General features: G+C 37.5%; 1 protein-coding gene across 2 annotated transcripts in view; it reads right to left on the bottom strand.

Annotated features, from left to right (window-relative positions):
• Positions 1-3,428: 3,428 nt before the first annotated feature.
• LOC131691768 (serine/threonine-protein phosphatase rdgC) overlaps positions 3,429-25,356 on the bottom strand; it is a 217,539-nt gene continuing 195,611 nt past the window's right edge. Inside the window, exons 8-11 of one of the 2 annotated variants that reach the window (XM_058978400.1) lie at positions 14,117-14,302; positions 13,667-13,919; positions 5,467-5,648; positions 3,429-5,182 (exon numbers count right to left, since the gene is read on the bottom strand). In XM_058978400.1, the coding sequence (XP_058834383.1) occupies positions 4,568-5,182; positions 5,467-5,648; positions 13,667-13,919; positions 14,117-14,302 (1,236 nt within the window). In that variant the 3' untranslated portion in view covers positions 3,429-4,567. The remainder of the gene's footprint in view (positions 5,183-5,466; positions 5,649-13,666; positions 13,920-14,116; positions 14,303-25,356) is intronic. The other variant, XM_058978399.1, reaches the window with a different exon arrangement.

The following is a 25,356-nucleotide window of genomic DNA, read 5'->3' as shown; positions in this document are numbered from 1 at the left end:
AGACTTGAAATTGCTTTCCAAAAACTTTCAATATCCCTAAAAAAGTTTTCAAGCAGCTCGAAACAATTTTCATAGAGCATGGTAAAAACTTAAACTCGGAATAGTTTAAAGTAACTTTCAAAAAGAATGAAAAAGTATCCAGAACCATTAAAGCTTATATGAAATGAATTCAAAAGGGCAAAAAAACTTTGAAAAGCTCCCAGAAGCTTGCAAAAGCTATCCAAATGCTTGAAAACGCTTTCAAAAGCATTTAAGAACTAGAAAAAGCACTCAAACAATTTTGACGTGTTGTGATACAAAGTTTAAAAGATTGCAAAAACTATAAAGAACTCGGAAAAGCTTTTAAAAGCGCATGAAAGATTTTACAAAAGCTTAAAAAAAAATCAGAAAAGCTTGAAAAAGCTTTTAAAGAATTTGGAAAAGTGTAAAAAAGCTTTTCAACCCTCAAAAGTGTTCAAAATTCTTGAACAATCTTTCAAAAAGCGTTAAAAAATTTCAAAAGGGCTCATCAAATTGTGAGAATTTTTCAAAACGATTTCCGAAAGCTTAAGAAAGCATTAAAGAAGCTTGAAATAGCCTTCAAAAATATTTTTCAAATTTTGAGAAAGCACTTTCAATGAGCTTGAAGACGTTTCAAATAATTTGAAAAAGCTTTCAATAAATGTTCCATAAAGCATTAAAAAATTCCAAAAATCTTTAAGAAGCTTAAAAATTCTTTTAAGGAACCCGCAGAAGCCCGCAACAAACATGTAAAAGCTTTCAAAAAACTTGAAAAATATTTCGACAGGCTGGAAGAAGCTCTCAAAAACAAAAAAAAGTTTGCAAAAAGCTCAAAAAAGCTTTCAGAACGCACGAAAAAACTTTACACTGCAATAGAAATCTTTCCAAAGCATTGAAGCTTTCCAAAGCTTAAAAACGATGCTTCCCAAAACTTGAAAATTGTGCTATCATAAGTTTGAAAAGGTTTTCATAATGCTTGAACAATTCTTCAAAAAGCTTGAAAAGCTTTCAAACGGCTTGAAAATGCTTTAATAATGCCTGGAAAAGTTTTAAAAAGATTGAAAAAGTTTTCAAAACGCGTAGAAAAAGCTTTCGAAAAACTCGAAAGCTTGAGAAGGTTTTAGAAAAAGTCGATAATGCTTTCAAAAATCTTGAAAATGTTTTCAAAATGCTTAACGAAAATTAAAAAAAACTCCTGCAGAGCGTTCAAAAAACTCGAAAAAACTCAAAAAGCTTTGGCAAAGTGTAACAAAAGGTTCAAAAAGCTCAAATGCTCTGAAAACTGAAAAAAGCTTCGTAGAATAATGAAAAGCTTCCACAATGCTTGAGAAAGCTTTAGGAAAGCTTGAAAAAGCTTTCGAAAGACTGGAAAAGGCTATCATTATAATTGATAAGCAGCAGAAAAGCTTCAAAAACTCTAAAATGAATTTAATTTTTTTAAAAGGGTGTTGAAAAAATGTGACAAAGATTACATTTTTGAGGAGCTTCCAAAAATTTCAGAAAAGTAATTAAATCACTTGAAAGGGTTTCCAAAAATATTTTCGAGAAAGTTGAAAAAACTTTCAACAACTTTAAAAAAAATTTCAAACGCCTTAGAAAAGCTTGCGTAAAAATCTTCTAAAAAGGTTGAATAAGCTCAAGAAAGACTTGAAAAGCTTACAAAGATTTAAGAAAAACTTTCAAGCAAAAAGTATTCAAAAAACTTTAAAAAGCTCTTCAAAAACCGAAGTTTTCAAAAAGCACAAAATCCTTTCAAATAGACTTACACAGCAATGCAAAGCTTTCCAAAGCATATACATGAAGCTTACTAAAGCTTGGAGATGATCTTTCCCACCTTGAAAATCGCACCATCCGAAACTTGAAAATTAAGCACACATGAGCATGAAAAGACTTTCATAATGCTTGAAAAATGTTCCAAAAAGCTTTCAGAAGGCTTGAAAAAAAATTCGAAAATCTTTCATAAATGTTTGACAAAGTTTTCAAAAATCCTCAAAAAGCTTTTAGGAAACCTAAAAATTATTCAGAACTCAAAAAGGTCTCAAAAATCTAGAATGATCCCAAAAAAACTTCGATAGGCTTGAAAAAAAAACCTTCAAAAGCACGGAGAAGCTCTCAAAAAACTTAGACAAGTTTGAAATAGCTTTCAAAAAGGATGGAAAAGCTTTCCAAATGCATTTATAAAAAATATCCAAAAAACTCAAAAATCCTGAACATGCTCTCCAAGGCCCATAAAAGCTTTCAAAAATCATAAAACAGCTTTTAATTTTTTTTTTAAATAACAAAAATTTCGAAGAAGTTTTGAAAAAACTTTCTAAAAACTTTCGGCAAACTTGCAAAAACTAGAAAAAACTTGAGAAAGTTTTCAAAAACCGTAGGACAGCTTTCAAAAAGCTTGAGAAAACTTGAAAAAGCTTCTAAACGTCTTAAAAGAGCTTGAAAAAGCATTCGAAGAGCTTTTCAAAAAGCTTTACACGACTATGTACTGCTTTTCAAAGCTATGCAAATAAAGTTTTCCAAAGCTTGAAAATGATGTTGCCCGAAGCTAGAAAATTGTGCTCCCATAAATTTGAAAACTCGGTTATAATAGATTACAGAAAGCTTTCAAAAAACTTGAAAGTGCTTTCATTAATGTTTTAAAGCTTCCGATAAAGTGAATAAAGCCTTCAAGCTTGAAAAAGGTTGAACAAGCCTTAAAAAATATTAAAATATTGAAAAAGTTTAAAGCTTTAAAAAACTTTAAAAAACTTACAAAAAGCTTGAAAAAGCTTTTAAAAAGCATTCAAAACTTCAAGAAAGTTTTCAAAACCTTTTAGAAAACTGGCTTATTTAAAAAGCATGAAAAAGCTTTCAATAGCATTGCAATGCTTTCCAAATAAAACTTAAGAATACTTTAAAATTAAGCATTCCAAGCTTGAAAGTTTAGTTTTCTTAAGCTAAAATTTTAAAAGCAAGAAAATCAAACATTCCAAAACAGGGGACTGAAAGCCTATAAGGTTATGCTTTCCAAAGTTTGAAAGCTTCCAACAGGCTTCAGAAAGTTTCCAAAAAGTTTGACAAAGATTTTCAAGGGTTTGAGCAGCTTTCCAATTCTTTCCAAATAAAGTTTTTCAAACCAGAAGAATTATGTTTTTCGTAACTCGAAGATTATGCTTTTCAAAACATAAAAAAGCTTTCAAAACGCTTTCGAAAGGTATGAATTTTTTTTTTTAAGGTTTCTAAAAGCTCAAGCTTTAAAAAAACATGAAAAGCTACCAAAAAGTTCGAAAAAGTTTTCGAAGCTTAATGAGCATTCCAATGCTTGAAAAGACTTTACAAAACTTGAAAGTACATTTCCAAAGGTTAAAAAATGCATTTCAAATCTCTAAAAAATTTCTAAAGCTTGAAAAAGGTTTTCTAAATCTCGAAAAAAACTTCCCAATTTTTGAGAAGCATGAATAAAACTTTTTGTTTCTTTAAATAAACTTAGCAAAGCTTCAACAAATTTTCGAAGCTTGTAAGGCTTTCCCACGCATGAATAGCTTTCGAATGCTTGAAAAATTTCCGAAATCATTTTAAAACCAGAAAAAGGCTTCCCAAAATATTAAAAAAGCTGTCTAAAGCTTGGTAAAAGATTTACAAAAAAATGCTAAATATTTTTCTAAAGCATTCTAAAGCTTGTTGCTTTCTTAAGTTGTCTAGGGCTTGGGAAAAATTTCAAAGCACAAAAAATACAATTCTTTAAATCCGTGAAAATGGCTTGGAAATGGCTTTCCAACTCTTCAAAAAAAGTAATCGAAACCATGAAATAACTTTCGGAAGTTTAACTAGGTTTATTCTAATGCATAAAAAGCTTGAAAAGCTTTTCAAAATATTTAATTTTGTTCTAGTTGAAGTAAACTATAACTTCGAGCTTTCCAAAGGTCTTCTTGCTTTGTAAAATTCACTTGAATTCTGAAATGTGTTAGAGTTTCATTCTGGTTTGTCTGGTCAAGTTTGTTTTGATGCTTTTTTTGAAATTCGTAAGGTTAACTATATTCATACTAAAATGTTACAAAGCTTATTATGCTGTACAATATTTTACTAAATTTCAAAGCATGGTAAAACTTTTCAAATTTGAGAATGTATGCATTTTGCAAATGTTCATCTGCCTACTTTCTTTGAAAATAGTACTGGACATTCGTTTCTATAAAAGTTTGGTTAAATGGTCAATGATTAAAACCAGTTTTAAATTCCGTAGTAAAGTGATGCACCTTAATAGATAGTATGAAGCAACCAAGACTGCAGGACTGTTTGAACCCCATATAGTTATTAATACCATAGAAGCTTGAAAAACTTAAAAAACGGGTGGGTAATTGGGGATTCCAACTCGTATAACGAGTTGAAATGCAATGTATGCAATGTTTCCATTAAAACAAAATCTTCAAACACAAATGCGCTTAGCTTAAAACTTCCGATGCAAACTCACTGCACTACCAAATGAAACCCAATCCTACCAGTTCCAGCAAAAAATCAAAAATCGAAATGCCGAGCCTTCACTAGAGAAAAGACTGGAAAAGAAAGCAACCAAAACTATCGGCCGTGCATCAGCTTAGGTCTTTTCACCCTCCACCTCCCCTTTCCCAGCCGGTGGTGCCAAACCCGTTACCGTACCGTTTGCACTAGTAGCCGCCACTACCGTTCGCTTCTTCTGGTCCTTTTCCGGGTTTTCCTCGTTCGCTTCATAATCTTCGTAATCTTCCGAGTCTTCGGCTGTTTTGGAAGAATCAAATTTTTTACCACCCGCTCGCTTTCGACTACTACTACTACGTTTGGCATCCCCGTTCTGCCGGGTGCTATCTGACCTTGAACCACCCTCCTTACCCTTAGGGTCGCTATCGTTCTCCTCTGCCGCGGCCTGTGCCGATTCCTGGAAACTGCTCAGCAGCTGATCCTTGGCACTCTCGCACAGCCGGAACGTCTCCAGGAATTCGTTCAGATCGACCAGACCGTCCTTGTTGATGTCCATCATCTTGCACATGTCCAGCAGCTGCTCGTGGGTGTTGTGCGGGAAGTGCTTCTTCAGCAGCTCACAAGCCTCGCCGAACTCCTCCAGCGAAATCTGGCCGGAGTTGTCCTTGTCCAGTATTCGAAAGATGGTTTCTAAGCTGCTTTTGTTTTTGTAGAGTGATTCTGCTACCGACGTCGTTCCGTTCTGGGCGGATTTCTGCCGTAATAAAAATAGGAGAAAGTTAAAAAAATGATACCGAACGAGTTGGGTTGGTGAAAAAATGTTCTAATCAAATCTAATAACAGATGAATTCTGCTAATGAAAATACCGGTCGGGAGCCAATGCGAGCGGTGCGGTTGAAGCTCATTTAATTTTCGAAATGTCTGGATTACCGCACCGAATGAAAGCGAATAAAACACGTTCGCCTATTTGTGAATAGTTTTAATGAAACCAAACGAAAGGCAACGATTGATTTAGGTCGTGTGGTAGCAAATACTTACGAACGAATCCGTATCCAGCAGATGGAGCGTTTTCCGGTAGCAAACTTCGGTGACGGTTGCTGCGGTTGTTGCGGCCGTTGGATTATCAACCGGGGCCAATTTATCCTTCAACATTCGCCAAGGCAATCCCAGATTGGTGGCAGCTTCCATCGCCTCGCACCACTTCGTAATGGTTAGCATACCTATCGAGAACAGAAAACGAAGCAGAAATTGAAGTTGCGTAAAAAAACCAATCTAACACAACACATTTTGTTTCCCACTCGCCAAACTTCCAACCAAGTAAACAACTAGACGAAATCATCCGGAAAGGGTTCCGTTTCACCTTTTCAGAACAGATGACAGGAACCAAAATAAAAAAAAAGTTTTAAAGGCCACACCAGTAATCGATTCCCTGTTCCACCCACATTCCCAGAATCCACTCAAAAGCATTCACATGTTGACTTACAAAGGTGAGATCATTCCAACTCGTACGACCTTTCATATGTGCGATTCGCAAAACTATGTTTTCGAGATGGAACTGAACCACCTCGTGGCCTTTCGAGCGGGAGCGATAAATTGATTCGCTTGTGCCATTTCTATGCGTGTCGCTATCCGAAGGACTTTTCTTCCAAGTCACTCCCACCAACACTCGACCCGAGCGGTTGGTTGGCTGGGATGGTGAATTTATGTAGGAGTTATGTATATCGTAATAGGATTTAGCTATCGATAGCAGGCTGTTATTTATCAAAGCCGAGCTGCTGCCGTGCAGGAAGCCGGCTGGCAGCAAGTGCATAATAAGATGTTTATTCAATAAATGTCAAGATAAAATCTTTAGGGGCTTAGATTTCATTTTGCCTGCGCGCTGGCCTCGCGTGGGAGACGAAATGATACTTCCGTTCAACAGACGTAATTTTCTCCGAAGAACAGTGATTAGTGTCCGGGCAAATGGTTGTTGGCGCATCGCGTCGATGGGTTTGTTCAATAAATCCCAATCGTTATGATAAGCTGAGGGGAGTCGTCACAACTCTTGGATTTTACATTAGGAATATATTAAATAAATTTTCAATTGATCTATTTTTTATAAAACCCGATCCGAGCTCGAAATTTTAAAATTTGAAAAACCCGAACCAGACTCGAGCCCGAAATTTAAAAATTTAAAAACCCGAACCCGACCCGAACAAGAAAATTCGTGATTTGAGAAACTCGATCTTAACCGGACTTGTTGACATGGAGAATCAACTGAACATCCCGACGATTTTTTATTTTATGCACCCGAGCTGGATCCAAGGCTCATCCAAGAATTTTAGAATCACTTGAACCTAAAGTAGCACCATACGCGTCCAGTTAAGTCTGCCTATGGCAAAACGAACTACTAACGAGGGGAGTTCGCATCTATAGTTACTATTATTGAACGCCGAATTTGTAATGTTCTGAGAAACTTATAAAACGTCGATGTCTTAACCGGAAAGCAGGATAAATCGGCGGCTAACGCATGGGGAAACAAAAGGCGTAATGATGACAGATTCAAACAATTTTACCCGTCGTACTTAACCAAAGCTTCTAATTTTTCATCGAAAACCATTCCTGTATAATGTATTATTATTAAACAATCTCAATTGGCAATTCGTATCCGACAGTTTACACGACGCCACCCGCGTTATTATTTGTTACGATCAAACTCGTGTCGACGAGTGTCAATCAAGATTCTCTGCCACGTTCTTGGTGTCCCATCATTAGCTAGATTGGTATGCGCGTCATCTCGACATCTCCAATGTAGTTCTCGGAATTTCTACAAATCCGCTAATGGCTTGAACAGAACACACAATATTGTTACGATCAATTCCTCAAGATCGTGGGAATTCATGTATTTCCAAGAAGCAATTGGGATCATCCAACATCTCAACCTGGGGACTGCTTTAGGAGACAAAAACAATGTTTATTTTCGTAATTTTTTGAAAGGGAAAGAAACGTTCTAGCTTTTTGACAAATTATGTCTACTCGTTAAGGCATTGCAAAAACTCTCATTTTTGAATTCTCAAAGTCTTTGAGTGTTTTTGCAATGTCTTAACGAGTATACATAATTTTTGAAAGAAGGGTTTCATATTGTGACAAATGGCAAAATAATTTCAGATGCCAAATTTCACATCATTTGGCCAACCGCCCACTTCGCTTGAAGTTTTAAGGATAAAAATGTAGAATCGAGACTAAATGTCAAAAAATCTAATGTTTCTGAATTTTACCGGTAAGAAATCCCTTTCTATTTTGTTCCGGACGATTTCACGTGTTCAGCAATGTACATTTTATGAAATTTTATTGAAGAAAAATAGAGAAATTTGCGCTAGAAAATGGCAAAATATGATATGAACAGCAAAATGCTCTAGAACCCGAAGTTCTCGTATTCGAGCAAAGCAGGAATTCCACGAGGATCCGTCACAAAAACCTCCAAAATTGTGACCGATCATCTTGTATTCCGTTGAAACTTTACAGGTTTCACTGGCATGGAAAACAAAACATTTTTCACAGTCGATAAGATTATTTTGGTTCAAGCGCAATTTTTTAAAAGGGCATAGATGTTTCTACGTTCATTAGTTTCAAAATAATTTTGTTTGGTTGTTCTGATTTATACAGCAAAACTATCTGAGAACGAGTTACAGGGAATGAATACTAAAATTAGATATTTGGAATTTTGCTCCGACAAAAACAATTAATAACTTTTAAAAAGGGCATATTTACCCTTTTTAAAAGTTGTTCGCGTTACCTTATCATAAAATGTCAAAAATCAAAGTGTTTATAGTTTTAAAGACGTAAAAGATGCTTTTTCTGTGTATTTGGGTCATGGAGAAGCTTTCATTGGGGGGGAGGGGACAGTTAAAGGTTTCAGCGTGAAAAAAAACACTTTTGCGAATTTTGTTAGAACTTTGCTTGAAGCGAATTGATCAAAACTTTCGTATATTATAGTGTATCATTTCAATAAAATTCTGTAATTTTTTTATGCAAAATTATCGACAAACGACTCGGTGGCGAAGCTTTTTGTAGAACGTCTCTCGAAAAACATGATTTGCGGTGTTACCTGCTATTCAAAAACTACTTAAGCGATTTCTTTCAAACTTTGCATACACATTCGCTGGATTCTACTTCTCCTTTACCGACGCCAGAGAGGTGACTCCACTCTATCTGGACGAGATATCGATCCATCAACTCATGGACCGGGGACCAACGGCTATACTTCCCTTTCGAAGGAAGACGTGACCACAGATTTTTTCACCTCAGAAAAATCTCAACGACCTCGGCTGGAATTGAACCCAGGCCAACTGGAATGAGTGGCAGTCACGCTTACCACTCAACCACCGGCGCCGTCTTTCTAAGATAAGAAAAAGACGCTAAAGAAGGAATTTACTCGAATTTGACTTGAACGAAGGCTAGAGCCCACCAAACGGTTTTGATAGTGTTTGTTTTACAGATTCGTATTGGTATAGCTTCGGCTGCGGAAATTTGCGGCTTCCATATTGCTTTTTGGACACCAAAACATTCGATAACTTCTAAGTTGTAAGAGATACAAATAAACTTACATTACAAAAATTCTGCATTTTCTTATGCAGAACAAAATCTTGGAACATTTTGAAATTTTACAAAATTACCAGGATAAGTATTTTGAAAAAAAACCATTTTCAGCGGTATATCAAAGAAATCTCCACAAATGTGTATTAATATCGACAGATAGACACATAGTCTCTTCAGCGAAATTAATACTTAAGATATTCTCAACAACTTTGTCAAATTAATTTTTTTTTATTTTCATAAAAGACCAAACAAAAACTTGCTTCTCAGCTTTGAAAGGATTAATCACCCAACTTATACTTTTTAAATGCAAAAATATATATAAATAAACTTTGCTGAAGACACTATAGCTAAAAATGTTTTTTCGTGTTTCAAAGAATTTCTTTCGCCTTTTTTCCACTTTGGAAACACTGTCCACTGGTGGATCCTCCTGTGAATTGAAAATGTCCAAATTTATCGATTTTCAACTGCAAACAACTTGCCCTTCAATATAAAAACTTCGCGAAAAGTTTAAAAAAATTCTATTTTGACGCACCGACGGTTCATTGACAATGCCCAAAACTATTGATTTTCACTTTCCAATAACTTCTTCAATATAATAAACTTTCCTCAAAAGTTAAAAAAAAATCCATTTTGACACATCGTCGAACCCCGTAAGTCTTGAAAATGTCCAAAATTATTGATTTTCAACTGCCAGCAACATGTCTTTTAATAGTTATTTATTTCTAAACAATTGAAAGTCAACCGCATTAACTTCAACTCCACTAAACGGGAAAGTAACGCAAAATGTATCGCGATAACCACCGATGAATTATCGACGATGACGATGAATCCGACGATTCATTATCGTTAACGGAGTTTCCGATGACGTTGACGGGTGGTTAACGTTATCGACGATGACGATTAATTATCGATTAACAACCTTGAACGGAACTATGTCTTTCGCTCCACAACGTAGTTTTTTGGCGCATACGGTGAACGTGAATCGCTCAACTGGAGAATATGTAGCTAAAAAAATGTTAGTTTTAAGCATTCATTAGTGATTTAATGAAGGGGTTTTCTCAAACAAATTGTTCAATAAGTACGACAAATTTCAGGTAATGAGAGTCCTAATTTGGTTTTTGGCATTAGGATTAGTAATAATGGTTCAAATTAAAATCCTTTGTTCAACCACTAGCTACTGCGATAACAAATTTAAGATATCTAGAAGATATCTAACATTTTGGTAGATATTAAAAGTATATTAGCATTTCTGACCAATCTGACCGAACGTGGCAAAGGGCCTAACAAACTATATATGGTTGTGGGAGTTCGAACTCAGGTGAGCTACGTACAGTGTAATGGTCTTACCAGCTGCACTATTCCCACCCCATATGATACAATCTAACCTTCATATTTGTATGACGTTGTTTGAGGCTGAAGAATGCCTCCTTCAATAATGAGGAATGACGGAGTAAGGCGGGTTAATCGTCTAGACTACATCCTTCATAACAGAAAGTATGGAACATCGAGCTCAAACCGACGTTGTTTACACCGACTTATCTGCCGCTTTTGACAAGATAAACCACGATATCGCAATAGCAAAAATGGAGAGATTTGGATTAAATGGTAGTATTTTGCAATGGTTTCGATCCTACTTCACTGACCGAGAGATAGCAGTTGTCATAGGAGAATGTCAGGCCCCTACATTCACTTCTACATCTGCAATACGTCAAGGAAGCCACTTGGGACCGTTGATGTTTCTAATATACTTCAATGATGTACATCTAATTTTGAAGACTCCACGAATATCCTTCGTGGATGACCTCAAGATTTTTCGCCTAATTCGTTCAATTGAAGATTGCAGAGTTCTCCAGCAGCAGCTTCAAGTCTTTGCTGATTGGTGCAATACGAACCGCATGTATGTAAACCCGATGAAGTGCTCGGTAATATCTTTTTCGCGGAAGAAGAATTCGATTTATTTTAACTAACATCTACTAGAAACAGAAATCGAACGTGTCAGTCACGTGAAGGATCTGGGAGTGATTCTGGATTCTCACTAACGTTTAAAGAACACGTCTCCTATGCAGTTGGTAAAGCGTCTCGAACACTGGGATGCATATTCAGGACAGCCAAAAACTTTACAGATGTTTATTGTCTCAAATCGCTGTACTGCTCTTTATCCCGATCAATTCTAGAATGTTGCTCTGAAGTGTGGAGCCCCAATTATAATAATGCACTGATGGTGTCTTCTTATATTATCATCTAATGAAAATAGCGAAATAGCGGTACAAGTATATCCGATTCTCTGCTGTTGCCAAATGAATTGTTTCACTCTCATTAAATGCTCTTTTCAGGGTTACCATATGAGGATAAATATGTTCGAATATTTTAGGTTTTGATGAACGTGTACCGATATTTCAGTATTTCCCTTTGAAATAACGAAATAGCTGGTTTTAATATAACCTATCAGAAGATAGTCAATATTATAGTATTCGTATTAACAGTGTATTCTACTTCACTCCGGTTATGTCTCTGACATTACCCACCCATCTTTTATTCACAAAGCATTAGTATTAAGTGGATTGTTGGCCATTTAAAAGGTGTTGATTTGAGCGTTTCTCTGAGGCCTACCACTGTCCCTTGTAGTATGTGTTATCAAAAGCATCGCGATACATCATGTTGTATATGTTCTCAATCGATATAATATTCGAAGAGAGTGGTAAGAGTTATAAGAAATGTCTCATCATACTGTTAGGTGGACTAAAAGCGTTTTATTGTATTGTAAGCAAAAGAAATTTCTTTCAAACTACACGAATTCTTTCTAAGGATTGTTAGTCCGCTTTCATAAATTTTTAGTGAATATGTATCATAAGTAATTGTAAGATTTATATGAACGAGCACAAGACAAATTTTGTATTCATGAAAAAAATGTCTGGAATGTCTCAAAATAATTATAGTGACGCTTTTGACCTCATCCCACTCTCATCCATCCTTTTTTCGAGCAGCTAGTGCACATTGTACCCCAACAACAATGACAATGTCGACAACGCACAGCTGTGGGCCCCGTTTCGTCATACCCATTGCCATATTTCTTGCTATTTTAGTACCCATACCGAGCTTCACCATACGTCAGCGCTGATGCTGATGGTGCTTGCATTCTACACTCTACACTTCCGTCGCAGTTCCTGTCGTTTCCGCTTCCTCACAATATGAAACTGGATGGAACAGTGGGGCTAGCTGTCGTCGGTTGACCTCAGCCCACTTACTGCGCCAGCGACCGAGGATAAGCGAAAAGACTTACTTTATGTGAAACATGGATAAAAAAGGACCGGTTCGCTTAATATATAAGTGCTCGTAAACCGACAGGAAGCAACCGAATTTACTGATGGTTGTGTGCAAGGACGAAATTGAAATATTGTTCGTAGCATTCAGCTTTACAACTTTGTAACGGCATCTGAGAGCAGATCGTAAACAATTGGCAGACTTCCGCAATAGTTTGTCTTTGGGACCATTCATAAATTACGTAACGCAAAAATTGCCCAAAATTGACTCCCCCCTCCCCCTATGTAACAAATTGTCACAAATTTTTCCATCCCCCCCTCCCCTGTTACGTAACTAATTCCAAGAAAAAATTTTTTTTGTTCGATGAAAACATGTTACGTAACGATCTAGTTAACACCCCCTCCCCCCTATGTCACAACTTGTCACAACTTGTCGTACCCCCTCCCCCCCTAAAAGCGTTACGTAATTTATGAATGGTCCCTTTCACTGAGTCAAGTTATTCTCGTCCGATAGCTTCATCTGAAGTGTTTTAAACTTCCTTAAACGGGTTATGTTCCTATATGGCTGAAATGGCTGATTTATGGACGCTTGGGACATCTTGGAGTCCACCGAAAGAGGTCCAATAAATTTCATTTAATTGCGTTCTCAAGATGTTACTTCGTTTAGGATTTAATATTTTGCATCACAACAATGCTCAGAAGTATTTTTTTCGACAGCTCAGGCATTTCATGAGCCACACACAACATAGTAGTTTTTCTACACGCACTGATTGGCGTTGAATTAGCATCAGTGTATATAAAACTTCGCAATAAATGTGATACAACTCAAGCATCATCATTGTCCTTATTCCGACAAGCAACAAAAAGATACATTACTTCATGACTTTCGTTGCCGTCATCGCACAGAAAAAGAGCCCATTAAATCCAGTTTAATTACTTGACAGTCTTTCATGGGTTTAACGAGTTTCTACTTTATAGGTTTCATCCTTCGCTTGAATTTTCACGAATCCGGACCCATCGTCATCCATTTTCGGTTGACCGACATTTGATCCCTTTTCCGGCTTTTGTTGTTTTTTTTTTTTTGCGCGTGCAAGATTTACGATTCCTTCTTCGTCTTCTGCAGAGTCCTGATGGTAATTAGATCTTTTCAGGATGGTGGTCAGATGTTTAGCTCATTATTTTTATTCGAAAACGGGATAGGATTCCGAGAAAATTGCTGATAGATAGAAAATGGACCGAAATTTGCATACACCAACAATTATGATGACACACGTTGTTAGCAAAACACCAACAAACGACCCTTCTTCTCCACCAAACTCTTGCAGGATGCGGTTATCAGTAAATTGAAATCTATATATGTGTATGATGCATGGTAATGGCTTCGCGTGTCTACTACTCACCGGACTTGGCTTCATCCCGGGAAACGAACTCGCGCTCCAATTCTACCCGGCGCTCCCTCAACCGTGCAGCCAGTTCCCTCAGTGCCGAACTCTCCACCAGTCCGACCCGTTGCCGGAAGGTCAGCTTGCGTGTCTTGGATGCCGCCGCCGTGTACATCACAAAATGGGTATCCAGCTGGGGATCCAGCTTGAGGTAGGCGCCCTTGTTGGAGCCAATTTCGTAATAGTTGGAGGCGGAAAATATCGTGATGACCTACATAAACCGGCGGCCGGCGTGCAAGAAGCATCCGTACGCGAATAATGCAATCGAATGGAAATGTTTATTAGCACTGCATCGTAGTATGCCGTCGACGTCGTCGGGCGTCTGGTGGACGACCGCAAAAGGGACGGACGCCAAGCGAGTGTGTAGGGACTAAGGGTCCGCTGTTGTATGTGTAAAAGGCCACTTACCTTTCCGCCGTGCATAATTTCGTGCCCATCGGGTTTGCACTCGTGCGATCGTACCAGATACTGCAGCTTGTAGCGTTGTAGGAACTTGTTGGTCACATCCGGACCGAAATAGGTACCGGCGCCACGGAGCGAGTTGGGCCGGCAGCCTTCGTTGTGTTGTGGATCGCTCCAGAGGATGTCGAAAACCTACAGCGCGGGTGGATGGATGGTGAACGATAACAAAGCATTAACAGGGTTGCCATTTTGTGGGGGGTAATTCGATTTGTACGGAAAAGTTAAGATGACGTAACAGAAATCTACGAACGTTATCGTAATCGAGTTGAAATTTATTACACGAGACACGTAAACGCTTATGACAAAGTCATCACCGGTACGGTTGGTTGTGCACAAATCGAATTTTGCGAGCATTTCTGCGGTAAAAGTACACAAGTTTGCACTCATCCATTTGTTACCGCTCGCATCGGATGGACGTGGAAATAGACGGGGAAAATTAGATATGCATAATTCAAAGACCCAGGTAGGTACATCGGTAAGCGCTTGAAAGTCTAGTCTAGTCGATAGTCGCGGTCTGCGTCGTCCTTTGCGGCGAGTGAGTCCACAAATTGTTGACCTGGAAGCAATAGCAATTGACGGTAGAATGGAGGCTGCTGTTCATTGAACCGCCACACTTTTGTCGGTTCCCATAATCGAATGGTACGGGCGTGATGTGTTTACACAGTGGAAAGTAGTGAATGCATACGTGAAACACACAACACACGAAGGCCGGCTAAATTAATCATATAGTGTTGGCTGTGTGTGAGGCTTACTTGTGGAGGGAAATGGATTTTTCATTGCAGTTGAAAGAGAAATTTGCACTGACGTTTGGTGGCAGAGGATGTGAGGTTCGGCTCTCAATAAATAGTTGGTAGAATAACCTCAATAGGGCATTTTGTTTTGATGTGGACTAAGTCCAACCTTGCTAATATGGAGCCCGTTTTGTTGCGGAACAAAAATGTTTTGTGGGATTTTTCTTGCCAATAAATGACGTTGTACTAAGGGGATATGAGGTGCTTTGATTGACGATGGTTAGAATAGACCAACTCAATCTCATGCATAATCGTACAGAAACGATGAAGGTATTTTGACTTCTGCAAGAAGGAAAAGCTTCTGCAACTTTGATTTAAAAACCGCATTTCCACGGAAGAAACTTCTACACAGGAACATTACTGAACTGCGTCCTTGTTGCTTGCAACAAGACCGCCTTGACGAATCCACGTGAAATGCTTCGTGCATGCATACATCTAAATATTGCTAAAGGGCTCAGATCTTTCGGAAGTGACGTGGAGAAAACCGAAATTACACAGACTATTTCAAACAGAGCCATCACTATGGGGCACCTAAGAGACCTAATCGAACATTGGGAAGTTGTATAAGTCTCGTCTGTATTTTTGTGCCTCATTCGTCGCTCGCTAGTTGAACGAGAAGCATATACAGAAGGCACTCTGGATTTTCATCGACCATACATAGTTCTGCCAATAAATTTTGTTAATACATATATGTTGGTTGCGTTGTATTATGATTATCGGATCTAATTATTCTTCAGTGTTTTGCGGAGTGTTCGGTAGCAAATTTATTTCACTGGGTCCGGTTTGCAATTCAAACCCTAGCAAACTCAGTAATTAAAATTTAGTGTAAACACGGAAAAAATCTGTTCATAAATTCATGAAAAAATAACAATTTCTTGAGAGGAACCGTTTACGAAGATCGTGACCAAGCTCCTCCTGAACGCGTACTTACATTTAAATACATGACGTTTCACTGTAACTGTAGGGAAGGGTTACTGTGGTTGCATATTGAATAGGTTAATTTTTTTATGATTATGGTTCATAATTTGGAGATCCAATGATTTGCAATAACTACATCGTCTAAAAGAGACGAGAATTAAACGACATTCATAATCTCAGATGGTTAATCACGATTCTCATAATTTGTATGATGATTTTGGTTCATGAGTTTAGTATCAGATTTTTTTGATTATGTGATGTGATACATGTTCATGATTTAAATTTTTTTGTGTTTCATAATTCTTCTTCGTGTTATCGTGATATTTATGAAGCAACAATACGATTTTTCTCGTGAAGTAATGTAATTGATGTTCGTGATTTTTGAGCTACGGTTTTCATAATTTCTATGTAGGTTAACATTGTATTTTGTTCATGAGTTAAATATTGTATTTTCATTTTTTTTACTTCGACTTATGTAGTCATACTTTCTTTTTCACTTTCTAACGACATTCAATTAGCTAGAGATTACTAAGTAGTGAAAGTTATGAAAATTAGTGCCATAGTACTCAAGTGAGAGCAAGGATGTGTAATATACAGATCGGAAAACTAAAACTGGCTGGGTCATTAGAAACAGGCTTAAAATCCTGCAGACTAATCTTTTGTCTTCTGCTGGCAAGAGTCGACCTTAGGCAGCAAAACTACGAATCGCTCAAGTCTACCAACATGTCTCTTGATAAAAATAGACTTGTCTCTCTTTACCGTGAGTACCGACAAAAGAGAAGTGACGTAGGATCACCACAGAAAACCTGTCAACATTAATGTTGCTATTTTCTCTGTATGCCTTTCAAATGACAGAGTAGATTTTTATTGGGCTATTGCTATTGCTCTTACAGTGGTAGCGGGTCCGCTATTATATGTACGTGGTGCCGGCCGCTACAGCGGCTACTCACCGCTCCCGATGGATTCCTATCATTTTCTTTTCCTATTTTCATTTAATATTTCGACTTACACTCCCACTGGATAACAGCAACATTTTCATTAATGTTGTTAACCGTGAATAGGTTTACAGTGGTGATCCTACGTGACATCTCGTTTGTAGGTTCTTATGGTAAAGAGGGACAAGTCTGTCTTTACCAGGAGCTGAATTATTGAACTAATTCACGTGCAAGAATGTGGAGTCACGGCTAATATGCTAGGAATCATAAACCGGTTCACGAACCCATGACTAATATTTAATGATTTTGTGAACGAATCACGAATGATGAGTTGTGACCAATATACTAGGAATCATGAATAAGTTCACGAATCCAGTCTTATGAGAAAACTTAGTGTTTCCGAGAGCTTAATCCTTTGTCTTCTACCGGAGGAGTCAGGATGATTTGTTGTTTTATCGTATGCGAATTAACTGTGTCTGCGGCATGTCCGGATGAAGTAACTTAGTATTCTGTTCTATCGGAACCTTTACTTTCTTTGTACACTGGAACCGCTATTTAAGAACCAAACCAGGGTGCACTGGTCCCACTGGGTTTTTTTAGATTGCGTCAAAACTGTTGACTTTAGCAATCTGGTGTCTTTTGGAAATTTTCTTGGAATAAAACTCCCCTTCTTTCTGTCTTATCTAATTGATGAATAATCCCCCTAATAGTGGCTTACGAAATTTATTTTCTTCAAATTTTCTTCAATAGTTCAGATAGACAAATATTTACTTCAGCAAAGTAGTAATGAAACTCGTAACAAACATTTTACTTGAAGACTTAAGCTCTCTATCTTTTAAGCTTTTTGAGATATAGGGCATTATTTGTGAAAGGCTCCTTAACCTTCCGGAAGTCGCGCTAGTGCACTGAGTACACGCTGCTCTGAAAATCTAGCGAAATCGTCTTAGCGCACCAGCGGCTGCTCATTCAGTGGGCCATTTGCGCGACTTCCGGAGGGTTAAAAAAGTTTTTTCATCAGAAGTTTTCTTCTAGATTTTTTCCGTTATATAAATGCTCAAAAACATTGTTTGGACTGTTAAACTGCATTACTTTGTCGAAGACAGAAATTTTCTATCGCTGGTATTGTGGAGATATTCAAAAGAAAAATCAGATCTCCCCAAGGCGGTCTGTGGCGGTCGGTCTATGAAAATACTAAAGTTGAAGTTTGTCTCATTCCGTCATCAAATACATAAGTATGTGGTCATTTTTCTCTCAATCCATATATTTTATTTTGGAAATTCTAATGCCATCGTGTTCCTCAGACATTTTTACATAAAAACACATGATCTCAATATAATTTGAGCTCATCCGGAGGTACACCGTTTTGAAGGAAAAAACTCGAATTTTCTCATATAAAAATCTTTTTTTGGCCAAAATTGAGAAGATCTTTAATCGGTCATAAAAATCGACCTTGACCTGCTAGAAGCAAACCCAAAATGTAGTTTCTCACAAAAAATGGGTTTTTATATATATTGGCCTTAAATGAACAATTCCTTCAAATTTGGTTCAAATCCGTGAAGGTCGATTTAAAGTTTGCATATCTTTTTGACCACTTCGCGCGTAATGACTTATAGTTCAAAAACGAAGGGTTAAAGTCGTCTACGTCGCGATAAATTTTGCGTGAGCTCGGAATACTCAAGTAGGTTTTTTATTGTTGTGCGCTTGCGATTATATATGGAAAATTGCGATTTTTTTGCTTCAAAACAGAGTCATGATAGGATAGGATCAAATTATATTGAGGTTATAAGTGTTTGTGTAAAAATGTCTGAAGAACACGTTGGCATTAGAATTTTCAAAGGGTCGGGCATAGCGTAGTTGGTAAATCGATTGCCTTGTACGCAGCTCACCTGGGTTCGATTCCCAACCCCGCACATAGGGTTGGTGATTTTTCCATAAAAGATTTCTCTAACCCGAAAAGAGGCGAATGACCCTAAGGTCATCACCTCTATAATCAAAATAAAAACAAAAAAAAATAGAATTTTCAAAATTAAAATGTATGTATTGAGAGAAAAAATAACTTTTAATATCAACTGAACAAATCGCATAGTTGGCAGCACTGCCGCCAAAAAATAATATATTTTTGTAGACTCCTTGAACAATTTTCTTCAAAAGCTATATTGCGATTTAATGCTAGAGTGAATAAAACCGGAGATATGATCAAAAGAAAATCAAGGGTTTTTGGCAATTTCTCAAAACGGAGGGTGCTCCCATGGCCTGAGGGGTGGTTCAATTGACACACAAATTTGGGTTTTTATATATTAGCCATAGATGAACAATTCCAAGCCGTGTGGTGTCCGGCGGGCTGAAATCTTTTTGCACTATTTCAACCAAGAATAGAACCTCTGGGAACTGCTCCCATGTCGTAAGAGGCGACTAACAACATGCTAGGAGTTCCTAGGCCGAGGTTTTGCTCCGTACCGAAGACTTAATCTGGACGGACCTTAAGGTTTTCCATATTACCCTCTTTCCAGTCTGTATTTAGTGAATCACTGACATATACTCACCTTTTCTGATTCGCCTTTCTTGATTGTGTACCAACGTTTTAAGTTTCTTCTGGCGGTTGTATATTAGCCGTAAATGACGAAATCTAATTCTACACTAAGTAACAGAATATATTAATATACCGGCACTTCCACGCCAAGGTTTAACCTCCAAAGCTTTGGTTTAAAAACCGTTTTTAAAAAATGGAAACTTTCATGTAGGAAATTTATTGAATTGGCCTAAGATGGAGCTGTCGAATTTCACAAAAAGCTTTTTATGTTGCAAGTGATCTGTAGTTGTGTTAAATTAGGTATTTTTCTATTATATTTGGAACCGTCTACCGACAAATCTACATTTACGAATACCTCCAAAAGTGACTTCTTGAGGTCTCATGAAGGCCTGACACTAGCTTTATGATACTTTTGCTTTTCTAAACAGTAATAAAAATCTCAACATTCAAGAACTTCACTTTGTCAGAAAATGTAGGGCCATCGGAAGCTAAAACTTCGTAAAATCGCACTCCTGGTCCTTTTTTTCAGTGCAGTACTCTACGTCACTCGTTCAAATTTGCACCGCTCTTATGGTAGTCGGTATTTGCTAGTATTACTGTTCTCCCATCCATTCTGGTAGTCAAACGGTGGGATAGCAAAATTCTTACAAGTTTCCTATCTCATGCCTCCACGCGAGTCTAAGTCTATTGATGACATTTGGTCCTTAGACCGCAGAATGAGAGGGTGCGAACAGAATGAGAGGGTGCGAACAGATCTAGTCGAGAAAACATTGCCGTAAAAATGAATAGTTGATCGGAAATTAGCCCCAATACGACTAGTATCTATGAACACGGGTCAATACGTATTGAAAATTCGCCGCGTCTGTTTTTATGAACCTAATTTAAAGCTCCGTTATTGCTAACAAGCCCGTGCATCAGGTTAACAATCCTTTATATTTCCCTTCAGTGTTCGGTATTATCGCTCGTATACTTGTATTCCACAAACAATCCGATATGGAAAATAAGAAATACTTTCCTTGATTTATAACATCTCTCGCTATTTTTGCCTGTATAATGTGTTATCACTCGGTAGTTTTCAAGCCAATAAATATGTCGTAGAGAAGAAGTAGCGAATTCTGTCCAAATACTGTTGCAATAAATAGTGATCCGGCCCATTACGCGGATAAGATTAGCTTTTCTAGGCAATACTCCCACGGTCGGCCGTGTGGAGTTCAAATTGCTTTTGTTTAGGGAACATAGTATACTCTCGGTAGCCGGCTGCCCAGAGTTTAAAAATAACCAAAAACTAAACAAGATCATCTCTTTTTCGAGTGATCGTGCGCTCGAAGACTAACTAAACAACTACCTAATAAAACATGCTTTACAGGTCGCATCGTTTGCTTGGAGCGAATCCTAGACCTGATACCCTTCCAAACCACCAACTCCGCGACACCTATGGAAGAGTCTGATGAATCGTCGTCCTTCCGTTAAGTAGGTGGAGCATCAACACTTCCCGTCTACCTTATCCTTTATCCTTCCCCGTGAACGATGGAGATGGGGGCGGCCGGCAATGATGGCTATCATGCTGTTGAGGTTTTAATATGGGTCGGATTGGTATGAATTCCTACTTACCACTTCCTAAGCAACTCTTATTAGATAATCAGCAGTCAAACATGATGAAGTCAGTGTGCAATCCGCCAAAATCATCGTCACAACGCAACGCAACGCAACGCAAATTAGCCATAGATGAACAATTCCTCCAAATTTGGTTTAAATATATGAAGGTCGATCACACGTACCTTGATCACTTCGCGTGGAATGACCCAAGTAGTGATGTATTTGATGACATAATAAGACAAACTTCAGCTCAAGTATTGCCATAGAGGGCCTCCTTGGGGAGATCAAATTTTTCCAGCATTTTTTGTGCTTTTCTTGCACTTTAATTTGTTTAGCAAGTGGTTTGTCCGTTTAAAAGTTATCGGTTTTGAAAAAGAGTTTATATTCCAAGAAATTTTCTCGAAGATATTGCTAAAGTAAACAGTTTTGACGCAATCTAAATAAAAACTCTTTTTTCTTCTTTGGGACCACTGTGCAGGGTTTCGTAAAATGAATTAGTTCGTAAAAAAGTGTTCGTTATTTTGGATTTAGTTCGTAAAAAAAGAGTTCGTTATTTGGAATTTAGTTCGTAAAATAAGGTCGCTTCGTTTTTATTAAAATTCGTTTCGTCAAAACAGTTCACAAAGTTCAATAATTATTAAGTATGAGTATTTTTGGAATGGACTTAACGAGTAGATTATAGAAAATATGGTCGGTGTTAGGTCAGACCGGACTAAGTGACAGCGCATTGATTTCGAGAAAAACGCGTTTAAAGTTTGAATCGCAGCATCCTTTACATTATAATTGGAAAATTATTTTTACCATAATTCTTGTTTATTGTTTCATATTTCAAACCTGGTAAAAGTGGAATGTAGATGAAGAAATTCTTTATCCAGTGCTATCATTAACTCATTTTTTGATGTTTTGCGACTTGGTCCGGTCTGACTTCGGTGTTAAGTCATATGTAATTGGAACCTTTTTTTGAAATCCAAGAGGCTATTTCCGGATGGGCGGTATTCTCGATAACACTTTTTGAAACTTCCGGACTAGCAAAAAATTTTATAACCATATCATCACTATATTTATCCCTAGATACAGTGAAGATCCGATTTTATCAACACTTTAGTGAATTTCAGGCTGACAAAACAAAGATATTGACAAAATCTAGACATGTGCTCGAGAAAGGATTTACTCGAATTTGGCCTGGTTTATCTGCTAGAAGGCTGACACAAAATCGACGGTAGAGGTAGACAAAATCGGGACCTGACAAATCAGGTCTTCACTGTATCTACTACATAATTATTCCATTCCGAAAATACCCGTATTGTGGAGGTTAAAGATAGTTTATCTAAACCAGAAGTCCCCATCTTGGATTTCAAATGGCTTTAAACATCGATTTCCGTCTTCATAACTTCATTAACTTCATATTGCTTAAATTATTTTTACGAACTTGAGATGGACTTTGATGTAATTTCTACTCAGACGCGAAATGGAACAGCGGACATTAAAAACTGGTACGAAGAAATAGGTTTAAATTTTAAAACCTTTTCAACTCTGGTTCATACTGATGAGATATCTAATACTGCGTAGTTTTTTTCTGAAAGGGCTTAGGGAGAGGTATTCGATACGTGGAAAAATATTCATATATTGCTTTGAAAAAAAAAAGACAATTTTAAAAACTTTATAGTTCTTTGAAACAACCTCGGTTTGTATGGATGAATTCTAAAGTACACTTTGGTTATTCGCGAAATATTAATTTTTCGCGAATCTTTATATTTTAAAAACCCTCAAAATGGCAAGAGGTCTCAAAGGCCCGGCTAGTTAAAATACTCCAGTTTCAATGGACTTGAAATTTGAAATACAAATTTGATTCTCTCACTGATAAAACAACATAAAAGAGGTTTTGATTTCATTGGGTCTTATGAGCAATGTTGCTTGAAGTCACAATTTTAGTTTGCCTTTTTGAGGATAAAATATGTTTTTATTCGGGATTCCTTTTCAGCTCATTTTTATACAAAATTCTATCATTTCCAGATTTATTAGACAATTCCACTCCAATTTGGTGTATTTTAGATATATATATTTCGTCAAAAAATCTGTGGTTTAGCACAATCGAAAGACTATCCTTTGAAAAAGGCATCAGAGCATATAGTCCAGAGCGACTATTGTAATAAGTTTTCCATTTCTAATCTATTATTTTATGTTGCACTAACTACATAAATACACTAGCATTTCGACATAACGTTTAGAGATAAGCCTGTCCCCAGAATAACATGACCCGGAATTAACAAATATTTAGAAGTTGCTTCCCCTGAAATTAGATATCATATTCTAAAATCACATGTTAACAGATCGTTATTATTGTCATTATACATAGAAATAAGTGGGATAGAGTGGAGGCTGTAGGGCTAAAAATCATTACCGTCGTGCGGGGTTTTTTTTGCACATTTAATAACAGTTTTCAAATTTTGAAGACTTATAACTTCTTTAATAATGGATGGATTATTATCATAGGAGCATATATACCCGCAACGTGTAAGTATTATTTATGGCAAATATAAGCAGAATTTGTTAAAAAAAACCTGTTTTAATCCACCTAGAGGTGCAATTGTGCCTTTCTCATTTCTCCAAACTATGATTTAATAGCTGGTTCGTACAATATAACATGTCTTTCATTCTTATTACACTTGGTAAGTATATATAAGAGCACCTTTTTGCATTCATCGCGGTATCGGTTTGAATCGGAGTTTTCTATGTGATCGACCTCCACAACCCGTAACTCCGGTGCTGGAAGTCGGATGGAGATGGAATTTAATATCAGTTTCTGGGGACGCAACACCTTTCATTTGAGACTAAGTTGAGCAAATCTAGCCATTTTCGAGAAACCAATATAACCGTTATTCTGACTTTGGATGCTTCCGGATCCGTCGATGGTGGCCAGTGTGGCCAAAGAGACTTTGAATGACTGTTGGGGACCTAGATCTACAAATTCGACAGTTGTGTTTACATTTTGGAAAAAAAATCACCTTTTTACATTAATCGCAGAATTCGTTAGAATCGGGATTTGCTGCGTGATCGTACGTATCACCCTGTAATTCAGGAACCAGAACTCGGATCCACACAAAATTCAACAGCAGCTGATGGACCTTTCATTTAAAATTAAGTTTGTCAAAATCGGTTCTGAAAATTCCGAGAAACCGATTTGGAAAAATCAACAAATTTTGTTTTGTAACCATACTCTTCAACTCGTAATTCGGAACAAGATGTCGGTTGAAAATGAAATTCAATAGCAACCTATGGGAATATTATACCTTTCATTTGAATCTTAGTTTGTAAAAATCGGTTCAGCCATCTCCGAGTAACCGATGTCCGCACATACACAAATCCGCACATACACACACATTCATACACACATACACATACACACATACATACATACACACATACATACACACAGATATTTTGCGATCTCGGCGAACTGAGTCGAATGTTATATGAGACTCGGCCCTCCGGGCCTCGGTTAGAAAGTCGGTTTTTGGAGCAATTGCATAACCTTTCTATATAAGAAAGGCAAAAGAATAATATTTAATTAGCTTAATAAGCATGAGTTCAATGTTATCATGTGATTATAATTTGCAAAGGTTGGTGGAATGCGTTTGAACGTGTAGGGAATGGGGGTTTAGTAGAGTGGGTGTGGAGGATGCGTCAGAAATCCTTCATCTTATTTCGGTATACGGAGTGGATGAAGGAAATCTGGGCGTGAGGGTGATCCAAGAAGAGGGGAGTGATGAAGGAGGGAGGTGTAAGGGCAAGGTGGGGAGGGGGGGAAGGGGCGGCTACGCAATACTCAACTGCATATTTTGCCTTCCATTTGAGACTTGGTTTGAGAAAATCGGTTCAGTCATCACCGATGAACCGATGTGACTTTAATTGTGGAATATGCCCGGAATTCCGGACTTCCGGAATCGTCGATAGTGGACAATATATTCAAAGAATGTTTGATTGGCAATCAGTGATCTAGATCTACGATTAGAAGTAATTTGGTGACCATTTCAATAGTTTTTAGCCTCTGAGGTATTACGATTGTACCGATTTATATGGGAAATTCCAGTGTATCCTTACTAACACCCCTGTAACTCCGGAAGCAAGAGTCAGAAGCGAATAAAATTCAGCAGCAGTCAATGGCGTTACTGTATCTTTCATTTGAAATTAAGTTCGTAAAAATCGGTAGAGAATTCGTTGTGGAATGGGTGTGATATTAGCTTAGGAACTTGGCGGGTTCCCCGAGGGCGTCATGAACCGTCATAGGTGGCCAATGTGGTCAAAGCTGCTTTGATTGATCATTAGTGATCCAGACCCGCAAACTAGAGTAATGTTACATCAATTTTAATATGTTTTACATCATTTGAACATTATGGTGGTACCAGTTTATATGGG

This window comes from Topomyia yanbarensis, chromosome 3, assembly GCF_030247195.1.
Source record: "Topomyia yanbarensis strain Yona2022 chromosome 3, ASM3024719v1, whole genome shotgun sequence".
Taxonomy (NCBI): Eukaryota; Metazoa; Arthropoda; class Insecta; order Diptera; family Culicidae; genus Topomyia; species Topomyia yanbarensis.
This window is presented reverse-complemented; position numbering and strand designations above follow the sequence as displayed.